Source organism: Poecilia reticulata, chromosome 8, assembly GCF_904066995.2.
Source record: "Poecilia reticulata chromosome 8, P_reticulata-male-v2, whole genome shotgun sequence".
Lineage (NCBI taxonomy): Eukaryota > Metazoa > Chordata > Actinopteri > Cyprinodontiformes > Poeciliidae > Poecilia > Poecilia reticulata.
The window spans coordinates 14,528,772-14,550,146 of NC_088837.1; the positions used below are offsets into that span (position 1 = coordinate 14,528,772).

Consider the following 21,375-nt stretch of genomic DNA (forward strand, 5'->3'; position numbering starts at 1 on the left):
GTTTTGCTTCATCAGTTGGCAAAACCAACTGAGCTGCATAAATCCTGCATTTTGTTTCGAGTATTATTAAAACCTACAGTTTATATTTTAAAGAAATTATGAAGTAAAACATATATTAACAATATAAAACCCAACACTGAACTGTAATTTTTTTTTTTCTACAGCATTGAAGGATGACTTCAGAAACGCAAATCCGACAACAGGCAGCAGGTCATGCAGGGGCTAAAACACTCACCATGTTTGGCACATTCCCAGCTCCCTTTAAGTCAGCAGGGAATGGGGGCAGGTTGTTAGAAAGGGCCGTCTTGTTCTGGAGTTGTTGGGCATTGACCCCCGCTGTCCCCATCTGCTGCACCCCGGCCTGGCCATACTGCTGGCCGAACGGAGCTCCTGACATCACCATCTACAGAGAGCAAACAGGACAATGGCTGGTCACAGGCTGAGTCTCAGCATATCGCAGTTTCTCCGTTCCTGCCCAAACATCCGACTGGTTAAAATCGGGGAGCTTGGCTGGCATTCTCTCACAACAATATAGCACTACTTTAAAAAAAAAAGATTTTAGGATGGTTAAATTTACCCAAACTGCCAAATTTGGGCCATGTGCAACTAAGTGGAAGTAAAATAAACCTATCGTCCATGACGGACCATGACATTTCTGTTCCGTCATGGACGAATGAAATTACAAATTTCTGAACTCTGATATTCTTTCAGTTTCACTTATGCCATTGTCTAGTAAGAAACATACGCAATTGTACAATTAAATGGTGGAAACTTAAAGGGAGTTGGGATTTGTACTCAGAGAAGTGAATCCACTCTCCGGACATCATTTCAAAAGAAGAGCTGTGGTAATATTATCTACCAAAAACAAATGTAAGATGCCAACCATATTAAGGATAAGGTGTCATTTGTCCATTTGTGTGTTTTTCACTAATAGACCATAATGCAGATGGCTCACTAGTGAAAAATTATTTCAACTTACTAAAACCTGAATAAATTCTCTTCAGCTATGGTTGCATGTTATTAGAAAAACGTAACATTTAGATTAGCGGTTCTCAACGTGGGCGGTACCGCCCCCCAGGGGGCGTTCAGAGGACGGCAGGGGGCGCTGGCAGACATTTTTACAAAAGGGGGGCGCTGGGATGCCTTTGGGGGGCGTTTGGTCGAAGGTAAACTTTACACCTTAAATGCACAACAATGCCAGTTTAGACTTTGAGCAACTTGGTAAAACTGTATTGTGTTACATTAAACCGTGCAGTTGCTTGGCTGCAACTGTATCGATGGCAGCTCTTCTTCTTTACAGTGCTTGTTACCTTTTGTTAGCTTCTTGGCGCAGCTCCGTTCTCCTGCTACTGGTAGCTAAAATCACGATACCCTCACTGTGTATCCCTCTGAAAAATGAACCTATTTAAATAAAGAAATAAAGAAATCCCTCCATGGGTGATTCCACGATAGAGGGCGTTCATTTTATAGCGTTAACACGCTATAAGTGGTCCGGTATGAAACGGGGGTGATAGAACAACACAGCACTTTTAAATTTCAATAATCACAATGCAGAAATTGTTTCCGTTGTTTTAAAAGGTTTATGTCAGTCTGCCTTTTCCCCATCGACCGCCCTGCACCTTAGGGACTTAAAAAAAAAAGACATTGCGCAAAACTAGATGTGAATTATTGCATAAAAAACAGAGAATCTGATGCTGAACAGTGAAAAAAATCAACACATGATGGCTGGGAGAGAACAAGAATTGTCATGTGTGAAACACATGACAATTAGGTGGCGCAGCAGGTGATGAGTTAATATTATTCGTCTTAAATTATTCGTCTTATAATGGATAAATGATAAAACAAAATCTAGCAACAGGAAAGAAACTAAAGTGGACATAGCAATAAACCAAGAGAGGATAATACTAATCAAAGGGAACTAAATGGAAATGAATGAAGAACAAAATGCAAGAATAAACTAAGAAACTAAAGTAAATACAGAGGAATAAACTGGTATGGCAAGACCTTTCAAGCAATACTTAATACAGAGGACGGTATGGCAAGAATAAACAGACACTATTTCCAGATAAAAGGTAAAATATTATTGTTGAAATGTTATGGGTTTGTTCAGACCACATCTAGTACTGAGAATAAATATATCTTACAGACGATAACAGTAAATAACATCACTTATTTATGTTTTTATTTGATTTGATATTTTTATTTCTTCAATATTATTTTTCATGTCAGTGTTAATGTCATGAGGCTGATGACTCCATGACACTTTCAATTTGACTCATTAGGATTTGATTAAGAACCAGATTTGTTCTTTGTAATTTCTGTCCAGTAAAACTATCAATCTATAAATCAATAGACAGGTCTATATAAAGATATAATCCATGTTTCTGTCTCATATTTGTATGGCATTAAAAGGACCTGGAACTTTTGTTTTTCCACTGAAAGCTCTGGTTTGCACAATAAATGCCATGTGGGTGAAATTTTATGGATGATGCTCTGATGTCCCATTTTCCTGAAGGCAGCACAGAGCTGCACCACCAGAAACTGACAGAAACACTGAACAGAAGAAGAGCTATGATTAATGTAGTTACAGTTCTATCCATGTTTTAATGTTGCAGAACTCAGTCGTTTTGCAAATAGTTCAAAGTTTAAACTGGCATGCTGTACATCTTTTATCTGGTCATTTTGTGGAATATTTAACAACAAGAAAATGGCAAAGAAAAAGAATATTTGTTGCACTCTGATTGGCTGCTGTTAGCCCTACCAATTTTAACTTAAATGTTCATTGCATTTTTCGTAGAAGCCTGTGAAAATAATTTCTATTCCCATGACTTTTTTGTTCTCTGGGAAATTATTTTTGATGATAAATACAGAAACGAGCATAAAAATCAAAACATCTACAATAATGATAGTAATATTAATTCTAAAATAATGGTCAGTGCAAAGTAGCCTACACATTCTTTGGTGGGGGGGCGGTGAGTGACCTGGATAAAGGCTAGGGGGGCGCTGGCCCAAAAAAGGTTGAGAAACACTGATTTAGATCATTTCATTTAGAGTGCGATGATGATGCTGACTGCAATTAACCCACACTGACTTATCTTAGGAAGAAACATTCCTGTGTGGACGGGACCTAACAGGTTGTCGGGTTCAAAAGTACCCAGAAACACAGAGATCGTCCCAAAACGCAACTTTCAATTAGCACGATGAGACGTGTACATGAAGTCTCAACGCAATGTTAGCAGTAAACACAACAGGAAAACAAGAATGCCAAAAGTGCAGAACATCCCATCAAAAATACTTTTGAGCGTTTCTCCTGCCATCACCCCAAAAAGATCAAGGTTCAAAGTTATAACATATATCTAAAATATGTAAATAATGCCATATGATCACATCATGAGCTATTTCTGTCCCTAAGTGGTCGCTCCTCCACTTTCCGCTCGCTATTATGAAATTACGAATTTTATAAAAGATGGATGAAAACACACGCTTCATATGCTGTCACCGACACCAACACACTGCAGATCATGTGCTGGTGAATACACACAAACAGAAAACATGTTGCAGAAACTTGCAAACCGAGCAAGCATATCTGTATCTTGTTAAACAAGCTCAGTTTCATTTTGAGGGAACCGCTTCCTTTCCTACCTGAGAGGAGCAAGTCTCAGGTACAAACATGTAATATAGCCCAAATGCTTCACGCCCTGCTCCTGACAAACAGCAAAAATACAGTCATCACTGAATAAAAGGTTTTGACCTGGCTTGGCTGTCGGAGGGGAAATGTTCCCTCTGGCTGTATAAGACTGAGCTTCGTAAGGAAACGTATACATGAGAGAGAGAGAAAGGTACAGTAGACAAAAACTGAAAAGCGCAGAGAGACAGAAACAGGCAAGAGATTAGATATTTCAAAGTGAGTGATATGAGATATTTCAAAATCAATATGACGATAGATAAAACTATAGACACGAAGAGAAATGTATAAATACAGTAGAGAAGATGAATTATGAAGATTCTCAAATTTGTCCTCCTTAGTAATACTCTGTTGAACATGTAGACGTATTCAAGACGTGTTCAAGTACTTCTTCAGTAGCTGTTAGATATATTTAGTTTGTATTAATGGCTGCTACCTGGATTACATCAAACAATTGCTCTACAAAGCGATTGGTGCTATTAAAAGAAAACAATGAAAAAATTACCTGTCTAGGTAATTTTTGCTTTTGCAGAACCGCCGGCCTTAAGACAAAAGTCCCTAGGGGAAACACTGTTCTTTTCACAAAATCCAACATAAAGCCTATTTTGAAGTGTCATAATATGTTTGGTACACACAAAAGATAGCAGCCTAACAAAGGGGGAATTTCCCAATTCTAATTCAAAACAGAAGCTTAATATACAACCAGGTGTTTTTTTTTTTTTTGGTATCAAATTCATTCTTCTCAACAGGCATTAAAATATGGTCAACAAACTGAAATTGTTTCCATTTTCTAAATGCAGCAATAATGTGAAGTAATGCGTTTTCATTTTTCAAAATCAAACGTTTACATACATTTCCTCAACATTTGACAGATAAAACTCAACATTGATCAAATCAAAATTTTTCTGTCCAAAAGTCACATTCTGGCAGAATGCTAATGGTCCCTGGCAAACACACAAATACTCATAATCTTTTAACTTCTTGACAATGTCTGGAGATTTTACTATATTATTTCCCCTTAATGTTCTTAGATGGAAAACACCCACACAACATGATGCTGCCACCCCCATACTTCGCAGTAAGAATGGTGCTCTCAGGTTTTGAAGCATTTCCCTTTTTCCTCCGAATGTACCAATGGCCATTATGGTGCAAAAATTTTAATTTAGTTTCATCAGACCTCAGGACATGTCCGTAAAAATTAAACTCTCTCTCTCTGTGCACATTTTTAATCTGTAATCTGTCTTTTTATGATGCTTTTTGACTTGGTTTAAGATGCCTTTTAGCCCATCTTAAACTGGAGTCATTTGACTGTTGCTGATGATGTTCTGGAGCCGATATGCAAATTTTGCACTAAAACATGTTGATATTTGACACATGCAACCCTCCCAGAAAAGTATGATGGTTGGATATTCTCACACAGATGAACATGGCACCTTCAGTCATCTGGAAAGTTTATCCAAATATTAAGGAGAATCCTGATAACTTGGCTGATTTCTTGAAATACGCAGTTGTGCCTAAATTTCATTTGAAAGTTGTCAACATTTTGAGGAAAGTAAGAATTCTCAAAAACTAATAATATTTGGCATTTAATAAGAAAACATGTAGGGCAGAGGGGAAAAAAAGTATTTTATACATTTTATGTGAATAGGTGGTTTCTTTACAAGGAGCAACACATTTCATAGGAATGGGTATATATTGCATCATTTATTGGTCCTTTGAAATCCATCCTGCAATAATGGGGCTCAACTTCAATTGACTGACTGATCCAAAACAGATTAGTTTTTCAGGTTCATTTTGTTTAAAGTCTGATTATATAAGTTTATCAATAAATGCACTTACATTTAACAATTTGCAACAATTGTGCACTGTTTAGCAAAATTCTAATGTTAATGTTGAGAAAAGAGATTTATTAACAGATAACTTATTCTGGTTTTAGAGCCATATTTGTGTTGCTGAGGCTCTTACAGTATTCAGTGATAAAGATTTAAGTGCCAATAAGTGTCAAAAGACTTATGATTACTTCAAAACATAAAACACTTCGATATATTAGAATATTACGATAAAAATCACTATCACCAGCCCCTGTACTATAGTGGAATACTTACATTTTGTGGTATATTTTATCTGCATTAGCACTAGGGGTTGCACCAATTAGTCGACTAGTCGATTCTTTTCTCTGCAATGACTTTTTTCTGGGCCAGTCGACTAGTCGCAATCAGATGACAAAACAGATTTTTCCAAGGAAATGAAAGAAGGTGGAATAGGTGAGTTTGACAGAAAGCTCAAATTGTATAAAAATGTAAATAATTTAACAAAGAGAAACTGTAAATTACACGTAGGCTACCGCAATAGGGGCATTTTGCGGCACGGTGGTTAGCGCAGCGCCCCGCAGAGACTTTAGCCCGTGGTAGTCAGGAGTCCGACTCCAGTCCTCCATTTGCTGGGCCCATCATGCCTCTCTCCCACCCCCTCCGCTCTCTCTGCCCCCTTACAGTCAGATTGCTGTTAAACTAGTGCCGAAAAAATCCTTAAAAAAATAAACAAATAAACAACCGGAGTAATGTGCGACAGCGCGTCATGATGTCAGGCTTTTTTATCCCTCAACTACCCCCAACTGATCCACGTCACTCTCCGTATTGAAGTTTTTAACCTGGCAGCTTTACGCTCTTATAAAAATATGGTTTGACTACATCTGGAAACTAAGTCCAAGCTTCATCCGGAGGGTCTGATAGAGGCGATCTCGGCCGCTGTCTGCATGTCGGTCAGAGAGCCGCTGCTGAGTCAGCAGAGCTTCCTGCTGCACATCGGGCGGAGGAGCAGCAGGTGGTTTCGCTGAATTCAACTGTAACCAAACGGGATCCGTTCATAATACGTTTGGTTTGTGATGTTCCAAAAGCGCCATTGTGGTCAGTGTGATAATTTGACTCCCATACAAGTAAAACTACCCAGAGATCATCAGCATGACCTGGTGTTTGGAATAAAAAAAAATGTCAGACCCAACTTTGTGCAACAAACTTTTCTCCGCCGCTCACGAAGAATGATCTGTTTATTGCTCTTTTAATTCTGCATAATAGACTTAGTAAAAGCGGGAGAAGGGGAAGGGGTGTCAATATTTGCAGTGAAAATAGCTGATAAAGCCTCCAAGTAGTTATGAAGGGTTTTTGCGCTTACGTCACTATGACGTCACCGCGACTAGTCGACATCGACTCGACTATTATCATGATGGAGTCAACCTTAAAAAATATGTAGTCGTTCAACCCCTAATTAGCACTGGAATGGTTCACAAAACAATACTTACATATTTTAAAGTTACTGTTCCATTTCTATTTAATCTGAGGAATAAAAGCTCTTAGCTGAGAGATTTGTTGAGCAGAGCCTCCAGGAAAATTAGCTTGTGTTGCTAACATTTTTTAATGCAACACAGGTAAAGGCATGCTGGGCATCCTTACTTGTTGGCAGGATGTTCAGCATTTTTCTTTCTCAATTAACCTTTTCCATAATTAGTTGCTCCCAATGTAAGGATTATGCATTTTTTTCAATAACTGGACCACTGTAAGAAAACTAGAGCAAATCTAAAACAGTCAAAAGGAACAGAAGTGGATTAGTGCTTTTATTTTTAATAAATTAATTAATCCAACAAATTTAACAGACGTTTCCGGCATAAAGCGGTTTGCTGCCGGTCTCGACTTTCTTCTTTTGCCGTGGCTTAAGCAGCCCGACAGAGCAAGCCCTGCCCAGTCTCAAGAAAAACGGTACGTGACACACACAGAGAAAGACCAGCTTGCACAACAAATGAGCACTGCACCGCTGCCTGCCTGCCTGCCCCTCCCCCTCCCTGCACATAAAACCCACAGATGCTTGTCTGCCTCTCATTCACACATCCAACCTCTCCTACCAATGGCTTCTCCCACTTGATGAACTGCCTTTATCAGGGGATTGTCGGCCGGGGCAAGAGGAAGGCAACGCAGCAACGGAAAGCCTCCAGTGCCTCCCCTCCCTCAGCTTGTGAGCCTCGTTTCTTCAAGTGTTAATAATAAACTCTTACAATGCATATAAAACTTTGCATGTTCATTATCCTCAAGTGTTGGGAACTTCCTAATCAAGTTCTTATATTTAAGCTAAACATTTGCCTCCAGAGAAGGACAGATCAAATGGACAACTAAAAGTGATGAACAATAAAATTTTATATTTGACACATCGGTCTTGGACCATTTCAAACATTAAAAATGGCTTCTGTTTACTCAGATTTTTTTTTTTTCATTTCTACTTAAACTGTTTGCATAAAGAGAGAAAACGTCAGTCTTTTTCATTTCAAACAGAAGCCAAGAACACAGGCTGCACAATTTTTTTAGACATTTTTGACACTTTTACGCAATCTGCCAAGTAATCTGCCAAGTAAATCAAGATGATGCTTTGGTCTCGTGCCATTTGCAACAGTTTTTAGTTGTTCCAGTCCTTTCATTTTTAGATTATAGACTGGCTCTGTGAGATGTTTTGACCTCGTTTAAACTTTCTCCCTCACCTGTCTGCTGTGTGTTTTGGTCTTCAGGATGGAGATTCTTCACTAAAGATCTCTAAAAAACACTTTTGAGGCCTTCCCATAATAGCTGCCTTTAGACTTTAAGCTATGCAGATGCGAGTTCGATTTAATTATTTAACTAGAAAATTGTAGGCGGAGTTGGTTGCGTGGGATTTCATTTAGGGGCACCATATTAAAGGGACAATGAATACAAAGGCATGTCCAACGCTTTAGATTTGTATTTGTTGCACAGTGCAGCTTTCCTCTCACTTTGCTCCGTCCCAACTAATTTCAATAAGACGGCGTACGAAACAGCGTCAAATCAATGAATTTCTGAAGCACATTGTGAAAAATTAACTTGCATACGTCTGCACAGGAAAGGAGGGGCTTGTTTCATGTGGTGACGTCTGCTGTAACAATGTCAGCCAGAGCTAGCCTGTTGGTTTTAATCTTGGCTTCTTTTCAAACCACAAAGCCCTGTATCTCTCAGACAAGCGGAGGAACAATTTCTCGCATTGAGCACTTCAAAGTGCTTGAAACTGTAGATATTCGGAGACAATAAAACCAGCAGAGCACAATACAAACCGCTGCTCATTCAAAGATCGCAATGCACGAATGCCAAGCAACGAGTTTTCAGCAACATTTTCACAGCTTGATCCAGTTTCATGTCGCTAAGATGTGAAGAAGGCCGTATTTAACAGATTGATTTTATGATTGAATGTTAGACAAAAACAAAATATAAATGCAAGATTACAATGTAGAACAGGAAAGGTCTAACATATGAACGGTTGTTGAATGACAAATCCATCTCAATAAATGATTTAGTTTTAAAATAAAAAAAGACAAGTTTTAATGTTGATTGTAACTTCAGGCCCACGCACAGACTGCTGACTTGACTGTTTTCTAGCAGACAGGCACCGACATCCTCCACGAGGAGGCCGAGCCAGAAAGGTCATAGCTGGCTGTTCACAATATTCTGTATAGAAACTTAATAATGGAAAGTTTCGTAGAAGGAAAAAAGTGTGGTAAATGAAAAAAAGAAAAATTTAAAATGCATTATAAGATTATTGGTGTTCATTAGCTGTAAATCAACATGAAGATGAACAGAAATGCTAAAAGACAGCACTGAATTTGTGATAAATCTATTTAATGAGTTTCACTTTTTAAATTAATCAAAAAATTAGCTCATATTTTGTCAGACATATTCCTTTTTTTTTTTTAAACTCACCTTGTTCATGTTTCCAGCTTGCTGGGCATTCATGGTGTGCGGTCCACCCATCTGAGGTCCTCCTTGGGTCAGAGTCTCTGCCAGCACACTTCCTCCAACACCAGGTCCAGCGCCTCCTTGTGTCCCCTGCATTGCTTGGCCTTGGTACTGCATGCCAGGCCCAGGTCTCCCTCGGCCTGCTGGTCCCATAGCACCATTCATGACCTGTCCCACTTGGCCCATAACGCCATGACCCTGACCACTGTTCAACATCGTCTGGTTAAAGCCCATGACTCCATTTCCTTGTCCAGTGGAAACACCTTTCTGGCCTTGGGGCGACTGGTGATTGGGCGAACCCTGGCCCAGAGGCCCTTTGCCCAGCACCGCACCCAGCTGGCTCGGCACCATGCCTCCCTGTTGGGGACTGCCAGAACTGAGCGCACCCCCCAGAATAGACGAGCTTCCGGGTCGCAGGAGCTCAGAAAGTTGCTTGTGTTTGGAGGCGGCGTCAGGTATAGCCGAGTTGAGACCAGGTGGCACGCCACTTGGACCACAGTTAGACGGCCCGTTTCCCAACTCTCCATTGAGGATAAGCTCATCAGGAAGGTCGTTTTCCAGATCAAGCAACGACACAAGATCTAAAAAGAGACAGGAGGGAAAAGGAAAAGTTAGCCACCTCACTTCCAAGGGCTTTAATTAAAACTTACAATAGTACCTGCTGGAGAAAGTAGCTAAATAAAACACATTACTAATGCGAACCTGGATCAAGCATTCGTAATCCTTCCTCTTACTAACCTCCCCACCATACGCCCAGCAGGTTGATGGAGGCTGTTTTTTTTTTTGGTTTGTTTTGTTTTAATTTTGGGCAAAACAATTACAGATAAATTAAAATGGTTTTGCAATGGAAAATGTTTGGTACACAAAGTTTTTGTCTCTTTGCACCCCAATTTCTACATTTTCATTAATTTCTTTGTGAATATCACCACATCTACCCAGTTCCTTCTATGCCAAAGCAAATTTTGGTTAATCCAAATTTACTTTTAATTAATTAATAAAACTTTAATAAAAACAGCAAAAATGTTCAAAGGAGGAGTAAACTAAATTTGACTCTTACTTCTGGCTGAAAATAAATCAATTTGTTTGTATTTCGTATCAAACAAGCCCACAGAATTTACATGTTTAAAAAAAAAAAAATAAGATAAACCTACTTTTACGTTTTTGGTGTTCAATGATTGGTATTTCTTTCCTAAAAAACATCTACTATTTGTCAAACTAAAACATTGCATACTTAGTTTATTGTTGAGCAAAAAAAAAAAAAAAGAGCAAACCATTTTTGAGATTTCCTTTTTTAAAAGTGTGATTTTTCTGGGCCATGAATACTTTTTATGATTTAACCCATGTGACAAAAAGGCTGAACACCTCAACTGTACAATAAGGGCAAAAGTAAATGCATCTCCTAGTATTAAATACATATATTGGGAATTCACAAGAATGTAAAATTTGACTTTTTTTTTTTCAAAACACAAAAGCGGCTACCTTTTTTGACATGTTATTTTAAAAAAAAATCTAAGTTTGGTCATTTTTAATATTAGCAGTGACGTCAAAACAGCATGTTCACGTACTCTCATATTTGTGAAACTAAATGATTCAGCTGGTACCATTTTGTCAGGAAGGCTTTTATATTTGAGAGAGAGGGGAAAAAAATCAACATTTATGATGTATTTATTCAAACAAAAACGGAACTGGCTATTTTCCGGGTATTAAAATCATTTTTAGCAACTGTAGAGTACTCAATCGAAAACAGACAGAAAACACACAATCCGAGTGACATGTTGTGTTTGAACTAAAAGTTGCAATAGAGTGACAGGGAAGCAAAGCCTTTCTCTGCAGTTGTGCAAATAACAAACCAACTACCAATAAAAATACTGAAGTCTAAAGCCCAAATCACGTGGCAATGCCAAGGTCCTTCCTGTGTAGGTGTGTGCGAGCTTTTGTATGCAAGCCAATAAACAACAACCACACCCCAACACACACCTTATTCTATGTCGCCACTGATTTATAACAAAAGAGGAATCCAACCTACTTCTTAATGACGCATTTTCAAAGTAATTAGGAAAATTAGACACTTCAGTTTTCCAAAGATAAAGGCTAAAACCGCATTTATAAATTTCAGTTGAGCCCAAAAGTGTGCTGAAGGAAATAAAGCACCGTTAATCAAAAGACTCAACTCGGGAAGTTTGACATCATACGATATGCAGCCGGACGGTGCTGCCATACTTACAGCCAGCAAGATAAACAAATAGACAATCTGGCATTTAATGGAGGGAGCAGTTTAAAAAAAAAAAAAAAAAAAGGAAAAAAAAAGAGACGTTACATTTACTGGAAGCAAAAGCCATTCCACAGAAGAAAGTGGGGCTGCTTCTAATGAGTCAATCAAACAATAAATCATGAGAGTTTGTGCTAGCAAGAAGCTACATTGTGATGTTTAACTTTACAGAGTAAATATTCAGGGGTTTTTTCACAAATAAAATTTGACAGAAGGTGAATTAGATATGTAAATTCAGCGGGTTTTTTTTTTTTGTTTGTCATTATATGCACTCATTGCAAAGTCAACTAACCATTAAACAGTATGAGAGTAAATGTATAACCACAAGCAAAAAATACAGTTGCTTTATGGTAATAAAACAAACAAAACAAAAATCAAAATAGAAGCATAAAAAATATAACGGAATCTAAATTATTTTATTAAAAACCCAGGAGCAACAAATATTGGTGCTCTCAGCGAAGATAACATTATGTGATAACAATTGAGAACGAAAACTTAAGCGTGCAGGGACAGCAGCAGTGTTTTATTTTGTCTGTCACAATGGGAATAAATGTAAATTATTTCAGGTAAACTTTATTAGCCCAGAGTGATGATCAGTCAATCCAAAATTCTGATTTTCTTTTTTTTTTTATAAGTGAACACACCATATACACTCATTTTTGAGAAATTACAATTACAATACGTGTTCTGATGAACCTTATTAGATTAAAAATACCTTTTGAAATTCACAACCTTGAAGCAGGTATTAAATATATTTTTCTATTAAGTCCATATTTCTGTATTCAAAATGTTTCTTTAAATTGTTTTTCATATTTTTTTTTGTATAATTTTAAATATGCTTTTCTTTGCTGTGAAAGTTGTCACTGAGGGAAGAAGACTCCAAGTTTTCTTTCTTTCCAAGTTGTTCAAAAACTACATTGGCGAAAGCCTAAAATGTTGGCTTTTCATTCATGTTGAAACTCTAAAACATACAGCTTGAATTCAACAAAGAGAACAGCTTACAGTAAATTTAAATACAACAAGTTTACTCATTTTTGTTTATACATGAAATCTCAGTAAAAACTGAAGGGCTGCCTTCTGCAAGTGAACAACAGGCTGCTGTTGACATTTGCTCATGTTTAGTCTGCCAATTGTTTGTACAAGAACATTTTAATATGTTGACTAAGTAATAATTTTGTTGTTTTAAATTAATTAGCAGGTAAGTTTAACAACTCAGCTTTAAATTCTAACAATGGCCATTTCACTCCATCGTTCAGACAATTGTTTTGGATATGAGAAGGACATTAGCGGGTTATTTTTTTATTATTCTGTACACACTTTTCTGATGCTTTAAAGTAATTCCTTATATTCTATTTGTCGTTTATAAAATGTCAATTGACCGCAACAAATATTATTTGTAACCTGTCGCTGAAAATTACTTTGTTTTGGTCATAAACGCATATTAGAAAGGTCAATGGGCCCAAATGGGATCATATTCAAAATGGAAGAAAAGCAATACGAACTCTTCCAGAAAATATTTGTGCAACTACACTGGATTGTAAGATGTGCGGTTTTATCAATATTAATCTCCATAACTCAAGAAAATGCTTAATTACCTAAAGAAATAAAGTAATATCTGAAGCTTTTATTCAATATGCAATTTCCTTTTCCACCATCACTGTAGTTGACTGAGGAACAATATTATAAAAAACAAACAGTTACATTTCTAAAACAATCTATACGACAGTGGAGGATTCTCAATGTTTGTCTGTTTCTCCATGCTTTTTTTGTTTCCTTTGGCATCACTTCATGTGCTTCAACTTCATCTCTGAACATAAACATACATGTTTAAAACAATGCTGAAAATGTTCAGTTTGAATGTTACCATCATTACTTTCCTATATTCTTTTAAATTTATTTAGAAATGGGAAGCAAGCATTATGGTTTTGGCTAAGTAACCACTTAGCCAACATTATTTCTTGTCACAATTTCTAGCGACAAGAAAGGCACCTCAAACTGAGCCAGATTCTTAAAAATCTTTTTCATGTCTAAAGAATTAGGCTGAGTGGCACATTTTGAAATTACAAAAAATAACAGCTATAAAATCAAAATCCTTTTGAAAGCTTGTTTGTTATAAATTGTAATTACAGGACCAGGTAATAAACCAGGTAACCATCCTGAAGCAGCACAGTAAGTTTGTACTGCTAAATAAACCCGCATTAATCTTAGATTTTACACAATGATTGTTCAAAAGAAGCAAAGCATAAACTCAAAGATCAAAATCAAAACCTCTAAAATTAACACAACTAACCTGAAAAACAGTCACTGTCCACTGATTTAAAGACAACTCGCAGCAAAATTATCTGTTGCCGTCACTCATTACAGCAAATTCAGAAGAAAAACAAAATCATGTATCTGATCTGAACATGTAACATTCATATTTATAATCACCTTACCTTAAATTTTTAGCGCTCAAAACAGTATCATGAAGGCTGCATTTCTAGTTCAGCAAAGGTTTGTGGTTTCACTGCCCTGCTTTGAGCTCCTAAACAACCATGAGAAAATGGTAAAAAAAATAACGCTAACTTGTAAATGGCTGTCACTCTGTCTTCTTCTAGACGTACGTGCACACACATTTAAAAGATAAACGAGTAATAATTGATTTCCTTGTCAAACAGATTTGAATAGAAGTTTGCTTTAAAAGTCAATTCATAAAGTAGAGTCTTATTGTCCTGTTCCATAGTCAAGCATTGGCCTCATCACTAGCTTAAAGCAAACTAATCAAAGTCTGCATTTTGATTTGTTTTGCATTTATGTGACAAATACTACATCCGGAGTTGGAGAAAACTGAAGAGTCTAATTTTCCTGTGAGTTTATCCCTATAAATCTAATTGAGAAAAACATCTGTAAAACTTTACATATGCAATTTTTATTTCAAAATCGAAGTTAAAAATGTACAAAATGTGTAGCACACAACTCAAGTAAAGCTGTGAAAATACAGCTCTACTTGTGTAAACAGCATTAGACAAATCATAACTGCTTTGAAAAATGTACATGAACAATAAAAGTTTAAGAAAATAGGAACCTTTCTTCACACAAATATTAATGAATGAAATCCTCTAAAAAAAAACAAACAAACATAAAATAACAGTAATATTGGCACACACGTGGCAAAATGCAAAATGTTAAAAGAAGAGGCGTAGAGAGGAGACAAAGGGTATCTGGGTGGCTTCCAACGACACCCACCCTTCATCTCGATCAGTTCCACCACAGCAGACATCAGCTATCTGCCAAAATGTTACTAATCTTGCAAAAGGGAATATTTTTATGCTTCCCCCTCCTCCAATTGTTCAAACGCTAACATATATGTTGGTCCTCAGAGACAAAGAAAGCAAGCAAAAAGCCCGATAGGTGAGCAGTGCCGTTAGCGAGTGGCTCAAACTTGCCCGTGGTATCGACGCGCCCATTCAGCTGTACAAATGAACACAAGCCTGACACTGGCCTGTGGCCACGGGCACAAACGCACACTGACATGAGTCTGGAGCCCCGTAAAAAACTGTCACACATTAACATAAACATCAAAGACTGCTAATCTGTGTCCGTGAGCAACAGCTCAGCGTGCGTGCTCCTCCGTCCTGATGCCAAAAATTAAAATGAGACCCAAATGGAGTCAATTTCTGTTTGCAGATATTAGGAGTATGCAAATCATCGATTTTTTTGATTATTCATTTTAACTGAAAAGAACAAATAAAGAAAAATAATTATCATTACAGATTTACTATGCAATCTTAGAAAAAACTGCATTTACTGAATCCATGAAGTCTATATATACCATCTACAGGCCTTCACATTAAATCACTTGTCCTTCATACAATGAGGGATTATGTCTGAGTTGCCCAGAGGCTGAACTAACATGTTGAAAATGCAAAACAAAAACCCTACTTAAATACAACCTCTCTATAAATCAGGCATAAACAAATATTAATTCATTAGCTGACAAAACACATGAAGTCTGGAAAAATGGATTCGAGCACAATACCAATTCCCAAAGAAAAATCCCATTTAATAACCATCCTAATAGAGAGCAATTCGTTTTGTTGGTCAACGCCGCTCTGATCTGCCAGGATGTGGTCAAAGACAAGTTTAGGGGTATCCCGCAGTTTGTGTGTGTTAATTCTCTCTGCAACATTTCCCCGTTTTAACTCGCTTTGACCAAAATGAAACGCCAAATATTGGACAAAACAAAGGTGGGAATTCCTGTCTTTCAAACTGCTGAGGTCTAGTTTGTTTAAAAATTGCTGCTCATACACATTTTGTGTCAGGCTATTCTGCTTCGTAACCGTTGGATGCTAAAAGTCCGTGTTTGAGTCAGCAAATATTCCCACAGATGCTGCGCCACATGGAAAAGGGAACTTATTACAATGAACACAATTCTTATGTATTACACATTAACAGCTAAACTGCTTGAAATTTTGATGTGAGGAGATGATAAATCTATATGTTAATTTCAAACTCAGACTTGACCCTTCAAAGGACAGTCTGTAGGCTGACCGCAGATGCTTAAAGTTGGGGCCGGGACTTCACCAAGGTGTGGGTGCTTCCTCATCAGAGATTAAGGTAAATAAATAAAATATAGTTGTAAAATCAATTTCTGTTATAAAACTAAAAAAATAAACCCAAAACCATAAAAAAATCTAAAATCCAACTTATTTTGAATGTTTGTTTTTTTTCAATAGATTTCAGTTAGGCAGCATGCAGAAAGTTACGTTTTGCACCTAAAGAAGTTGGGAACTAAAACGGCAGAACTCAGTGGGGTACAAAATGGCGATGGGCAAAAACAAAACATGTTGAGTAACACTACTGTACTCAACAGTTGGCGTCTTTTCCAGTTTAATTTGTGGGTGAGAAGTTGATAAGTTTGGTAACAATGGTCTGAAAGGACAAAAAGTAAAACAAAGACCAAGACAGAGGCATTAAAAACAAAAAGCCCAATAAGAGTTGTTAAGAACCAGAGTGAGCTTTAGGGCAGGACAGCAGCAAAGATTTATCCCAGACTGTCCTGCCATTGAACTGGGGCCTGTAGCAGGGGGTCTAACTGACGTGCCTGTAGTAAATCACACAACAACATGGTACATACGTACATGGTACATACGTACAAAAGGTAAATGGTTAAAAATATTTAAGGGATATCCAAGATACTTAACGGCAAGGCAACCTGTTTTAGCTGTGAAGTCTACAAACAGAGTAGAGATGTGCAATTAATTAAATGTACAATTCAATTTGCTAAAGCAATTTAACCACAGAAAAATAATTTGCTTCTTATTTTTGGATAATCTGATTTGGAAGTGTGCTATTATTTTACAATATCTCCCAAATGAAGCACGCTTCCATCCCTTTCAAAGGGGGAACTTCATGAGTTTCTTGTTTTCAAAAGTTCAAAGTAAGGAAGGAAGAAAAAGGAGAAGAGGAGCTGCAAAGTATCCTCCCAGTGGGATCCGAATTAACACTTTAATCAGGAAACGACCTGATGTTACACACTGCTGTTTCACACCTGGAAAAAAGTCTGGCATGAGATGACCAAGTCTGCAGAGATGAAACAGCAGAGGAATGGTTTACCAAACCGTCGGTGAAATTCAAACCGTCGGTGAAATTTCTTGCCAAAATCTAAATGACATCTAGAATGTTTTAAAAGTTGCATTAAGATGCTGAAAAGTTTGTTTGACTGAAAAAATGTAATATATTTATATAATAATTTTGAAATGTGTTGATGTACAGTAACTTTTCAACTGAGCATCTCGTTTTTCAGAGATTGCAGAAATACAGGATATTGCTGATTGTGTGCGTCTATATATATATATATATTTTTTTTTACATATTATGCATTTAAATTAAAAACTACTGTTTATTTTAAAGAAAATTTTCACACTTAAGGCATTTCAATGGACTTTGAGTGCAACTGATGCATTGTGGTCATCGTCGCAATATCAACGTGTCAAACATCGCAACCCCCAAGAACTGCTTGGATGTAATATTTAGCAGGAAATAATATTTGAAGAATCCTGTGTTCATGCTCCCCATATCTTTAATATATTTGACCAGAAGAATGAACAAACTTGCAAGCAGGAGTATTTCTTTGGTGGCTGAGATGCTAAGGGTTTAGCATCTCATGTATGCTAAACATGAGATGCTAAACCCTTAGCATCTGAGCTAAGGGTTGAGATGCTAAGGGTTTAGCATCTCATGTATGCTAAACATGAGATCTAAACCCTTAGCATCTCAGCTAAGGGTTGAGATGCTAAGGGTTTAGCATCTCAGCCATTAAGACTTAATCCTAATAGGTGACTACATTTAACAACTACAAAATTGCAATCCAATAGTTTTCAACAAGTGTGCAGCTCTATTTAGGGGTTGGGCAGTTGAACAATTCTGGTTCACATTTTGATTCCTCGTTTCGATTCCAGTTCTCAACAGTTATCAATTCCATTTTCAATTCATTTTATTTCTATAATCTTTTTATCTATTGTAAAACTTTACTCTTGGTTTTTTTTCCCCTCACATCTTCTTCAGAGACTTAAGAACCAGTCTAGGTAAGCAGCAGGTAAAGTATGTGATAATAAACGGCACTAAGCTGAAAGTCCGGACGGGAGGAAGATCGACACAGAAATCAAAGACCTGGAATTTGGTGGCTTCAGTCAGAGGACTGGGTATCAAAACTGGGAATCACAATTTAAAAAGTTGAATAATTCCAGGAGAACTGAAATATTAGTACCAGTTCCAATACATTCTTGATGCCCAACCCTAGCCAAACATATATATATATATATATTTTCTTTCTTTTACGCAAAAGTAGTATATATTGTCTATAACTAACCCTAATCAAAGTTCTAATTGTGTATTTAGATTTTTTAGTAATTGGTTATTTGTGTATAAACTAAAATAAGAAAAAAAGTGCAGAAAAACAGAAAAATTCAACGTAAAATTAAGGATTTACAAGGTTAGTCCCATTTATGCATTAAAGCATGCCCCTAAACCTATCCTGCTCAGGAAATTTAAGAAAGTAAAAAGTTGTTTTCATCATTTATTGCTGTAAAATTGAGCTCCTAACTTAACTTAATGAATAAGTAACAAATGTAAATCTAGTTGTTTAGCATTTTGACCACCACCAAAAAAGAAGAAGAAAGGTAAAACTACCCCATTCTGATATCTGGCAAGAGGCCAGATGCAACAGCAGGTCCAACCTAAATGAAATGAAGCAGCAAATTTAAAGAAATCTAATCATTTATTTATTTATTTGGCATTCTGACAAGAGACAATACCTTTCAACTATAGGGTTGAGGCTAGGCTAGGCTAGGCTAAGGTAAGGCTAATGTTGCTGCCTGCCAAATTAATGCAATACACCTGTCACATGCCCAGAGGCCTCACTCAACCTTGGAGAGAATATTGGTTTAAAATCGGGCAAAGCAAATCAACGTTTTAAGAGGTTTTGATTTCGAAACCATTAAAATGTTGCACCATACGCTTGCAATGCTTTTAAGTCTGAACAGAAGTGACGAGAAATACGAATGGCCTGGAAACTAAAGGAGCGCTACCTGTAACTGTTATTGATGCACAGCTCTTTTAACCACAGTCAAGCAGACAATAGAAAGCTGGAAGCCAAGTAGATGAACCAACTAAACACCCAGCTGTTATAAACTTGTTATGCTGCCAATGTTACTCTACTATACAAAAAGAAACCAATGCTGTTCTTTGTGTCAACTGACAGCAATCAGCTGCTGTTATTCATTTTGGTTTTAGTTTCATGTTTACCTAATGTGGCATGCTAAATGTTGTACATGTGGTTAAACTGCAAAAATCTCCTTGCATATAAAACCTCCAATGTATAAAATACTTTGAGACAACCTATTTTAAAAGGACAAAGTATAGCACTGAACGCAAAAGATTAAACCTGGAAAAGTGCAACTTTTTGGGAAAGACAGTCCGGTAAGAATCAGTTAAATCCCTTAAATTTACTGCAAAGACACAACATCCATAAGATTACGCTCATAATGTACACAAGCTTTTTCTCCTCCACACTTGAGTGAGAAAAGCTGCTCTGCAAGTTGGGCAAGTGAAGACACAGACCCTACGGCTAATCAGTGATATTCAGCCTTAAAATGGCAGGCAGTTTTATAAAGTCCTGTATGTTTCCTCTCCCAAAAACAAACTCAACAAGTGACAAAAAAAAAAGGAAGTCCCATCTAGCCCAAGTTATGTTTCCCATTTCTTTCCTTCAAGCACGCTTCTGAGTGATGGACAGATGTTAACTTTTTCAAGACAGGTTCAAAAAACTCTTCAACTGGTAAAATAATGCAGGACTCTTTGCACAGTTGAACTGCGCAAAGAGATTTATTTTTTTTAAAACACACAAACCAAGACATCAGAAGCAAAAATAACTAATCCAAATAGCAGCCTTCATTTAAAAGATGCAACTCTATTTAAAGAGCCATAATGGCTTTATTTTTGTAACGAAGCAGAGAGAAGTTGGAAAAATATGAGTTTCTGAGATTATCAGGTGTTTGAAACTAACTGGTTTTTAATACTGTTATGAGTTTATTCATTGGAGGAATCCAACAGGAACTTCTTGTACAGTTCCTCTTAATATTTGCGCATCCCACGACTCAGGTGGCAGCTTGGTGTTATTTTACTCGTTCCTTTTCTCTGTGTTCTAGTCAGTCCCCTTGTTATTAAGCTACATGAGAGCAAAGTGGGTGTTGCGTCCTTACCTGGGCCGTCTGATCCCGATATGGGTGAATTAATCTTGGGTCGCTTTGCAGTGGGGGGTCCCGCATCCAGCAGATTGTCAGCCATCCTGCTCGGCGAAAATGATCAATGGATGTTGATGCCGCGAAAATAATAACAGGGTCAGACCAAACCTTGAGTGTCTGATTTGTAATAATGCGTAACTTTTTTTTTTTTTTCTTCCTTCCAATGTTGCGTGCGAAGAAGCGACGTTAGTAGTTTATTTTCTCTTGACTGGCAGAGTGGTGAAATGCTGCCCGGAGAAGACGGATTTTAAAAGAAGGGCAACAGCGCCACGCTTCGCAACCGAAGATCACCCCATGATAATCCAACACCCAACACCCACATAATTATCCCCAATTACTGCGTCCAAAAATTATTTTAGTTCGAGAAAAATAAATAAAAAACAATTATAAAATATTACACAGGGTACAGACAAATCCCTTAGCTCGCAGATGGCCGGTTTCACCCACGTACATAATCATTTTTTAGCAGTCGAAATAAGCAGCGATAAAATCCAATTTTTGCTTAAATAGAAAAAGGAAAATTCAGAAAATATTTTCTATGAGGCGGATATTTTTTCTCGTCGCTGTCTCCCCAGCAAATACAGCGTTCCATGGACGGAGATACGGCGACAACCAGCGGCGCTCTCTGAAAGGGAAATCAAATATACAGTGGCCTTTCAGGACGGTAAAAACCCCCGCAACCCTCACATGTTTGGCCTCATTCTCTGCGGAAGAATCTAGTCTTCGATTTTCGACCGGAAAAATCCCGTTTCAGCCGGGTCTGAGTTGCTCCGGTCGGTTTTAAAAATTGTGCTCCCCCGAAATTCCTACTCCGAGCCGCGTCAAGATGGCGGCTGTTGATTCCTCCGATACAAA

At 37.4% G+C, this 21,375-nt stretch overlaps 1 protein-coding gene across 6 annotated transcripts in view; it reads right to left on the reverse strand.

Annotated features, from left to right (window-relative positions):
- The window catches only part of crebbpb (CREB binding lysine acetyltransferase b), a 41,451-nt gene extending 20,076 nt beyond the window's left edge, over nt 1–21,375 (reverse strand). For 5 of the 6 annotated variants that reach the window (XM_008416709.3, XM_081610020.1, XM_017306336.2 and 2 more), the window contains exons 1-3: nt 20,479–21,374; nt 9,433–10,049; nt 236–403 (exon numbers count right to left, since the gene is read on the reverse strand). In XM_008416709.3, coding sequence (XP_008414931.2) covers nt 236–403; nt 9,433–10,049; nt 20,479–20,563 — 870 coding nt within the window. In that variant the 5' untranslated portion in view covers nt 20,564–21,374. Of the gene's footprint in view, nt 1–235; nt 404–9,432; nt 10,050–20,478 lie in introns of all 6 variants that reach the window. The other variant, XM_081610021.1, reaches the window with a different exon arrangement.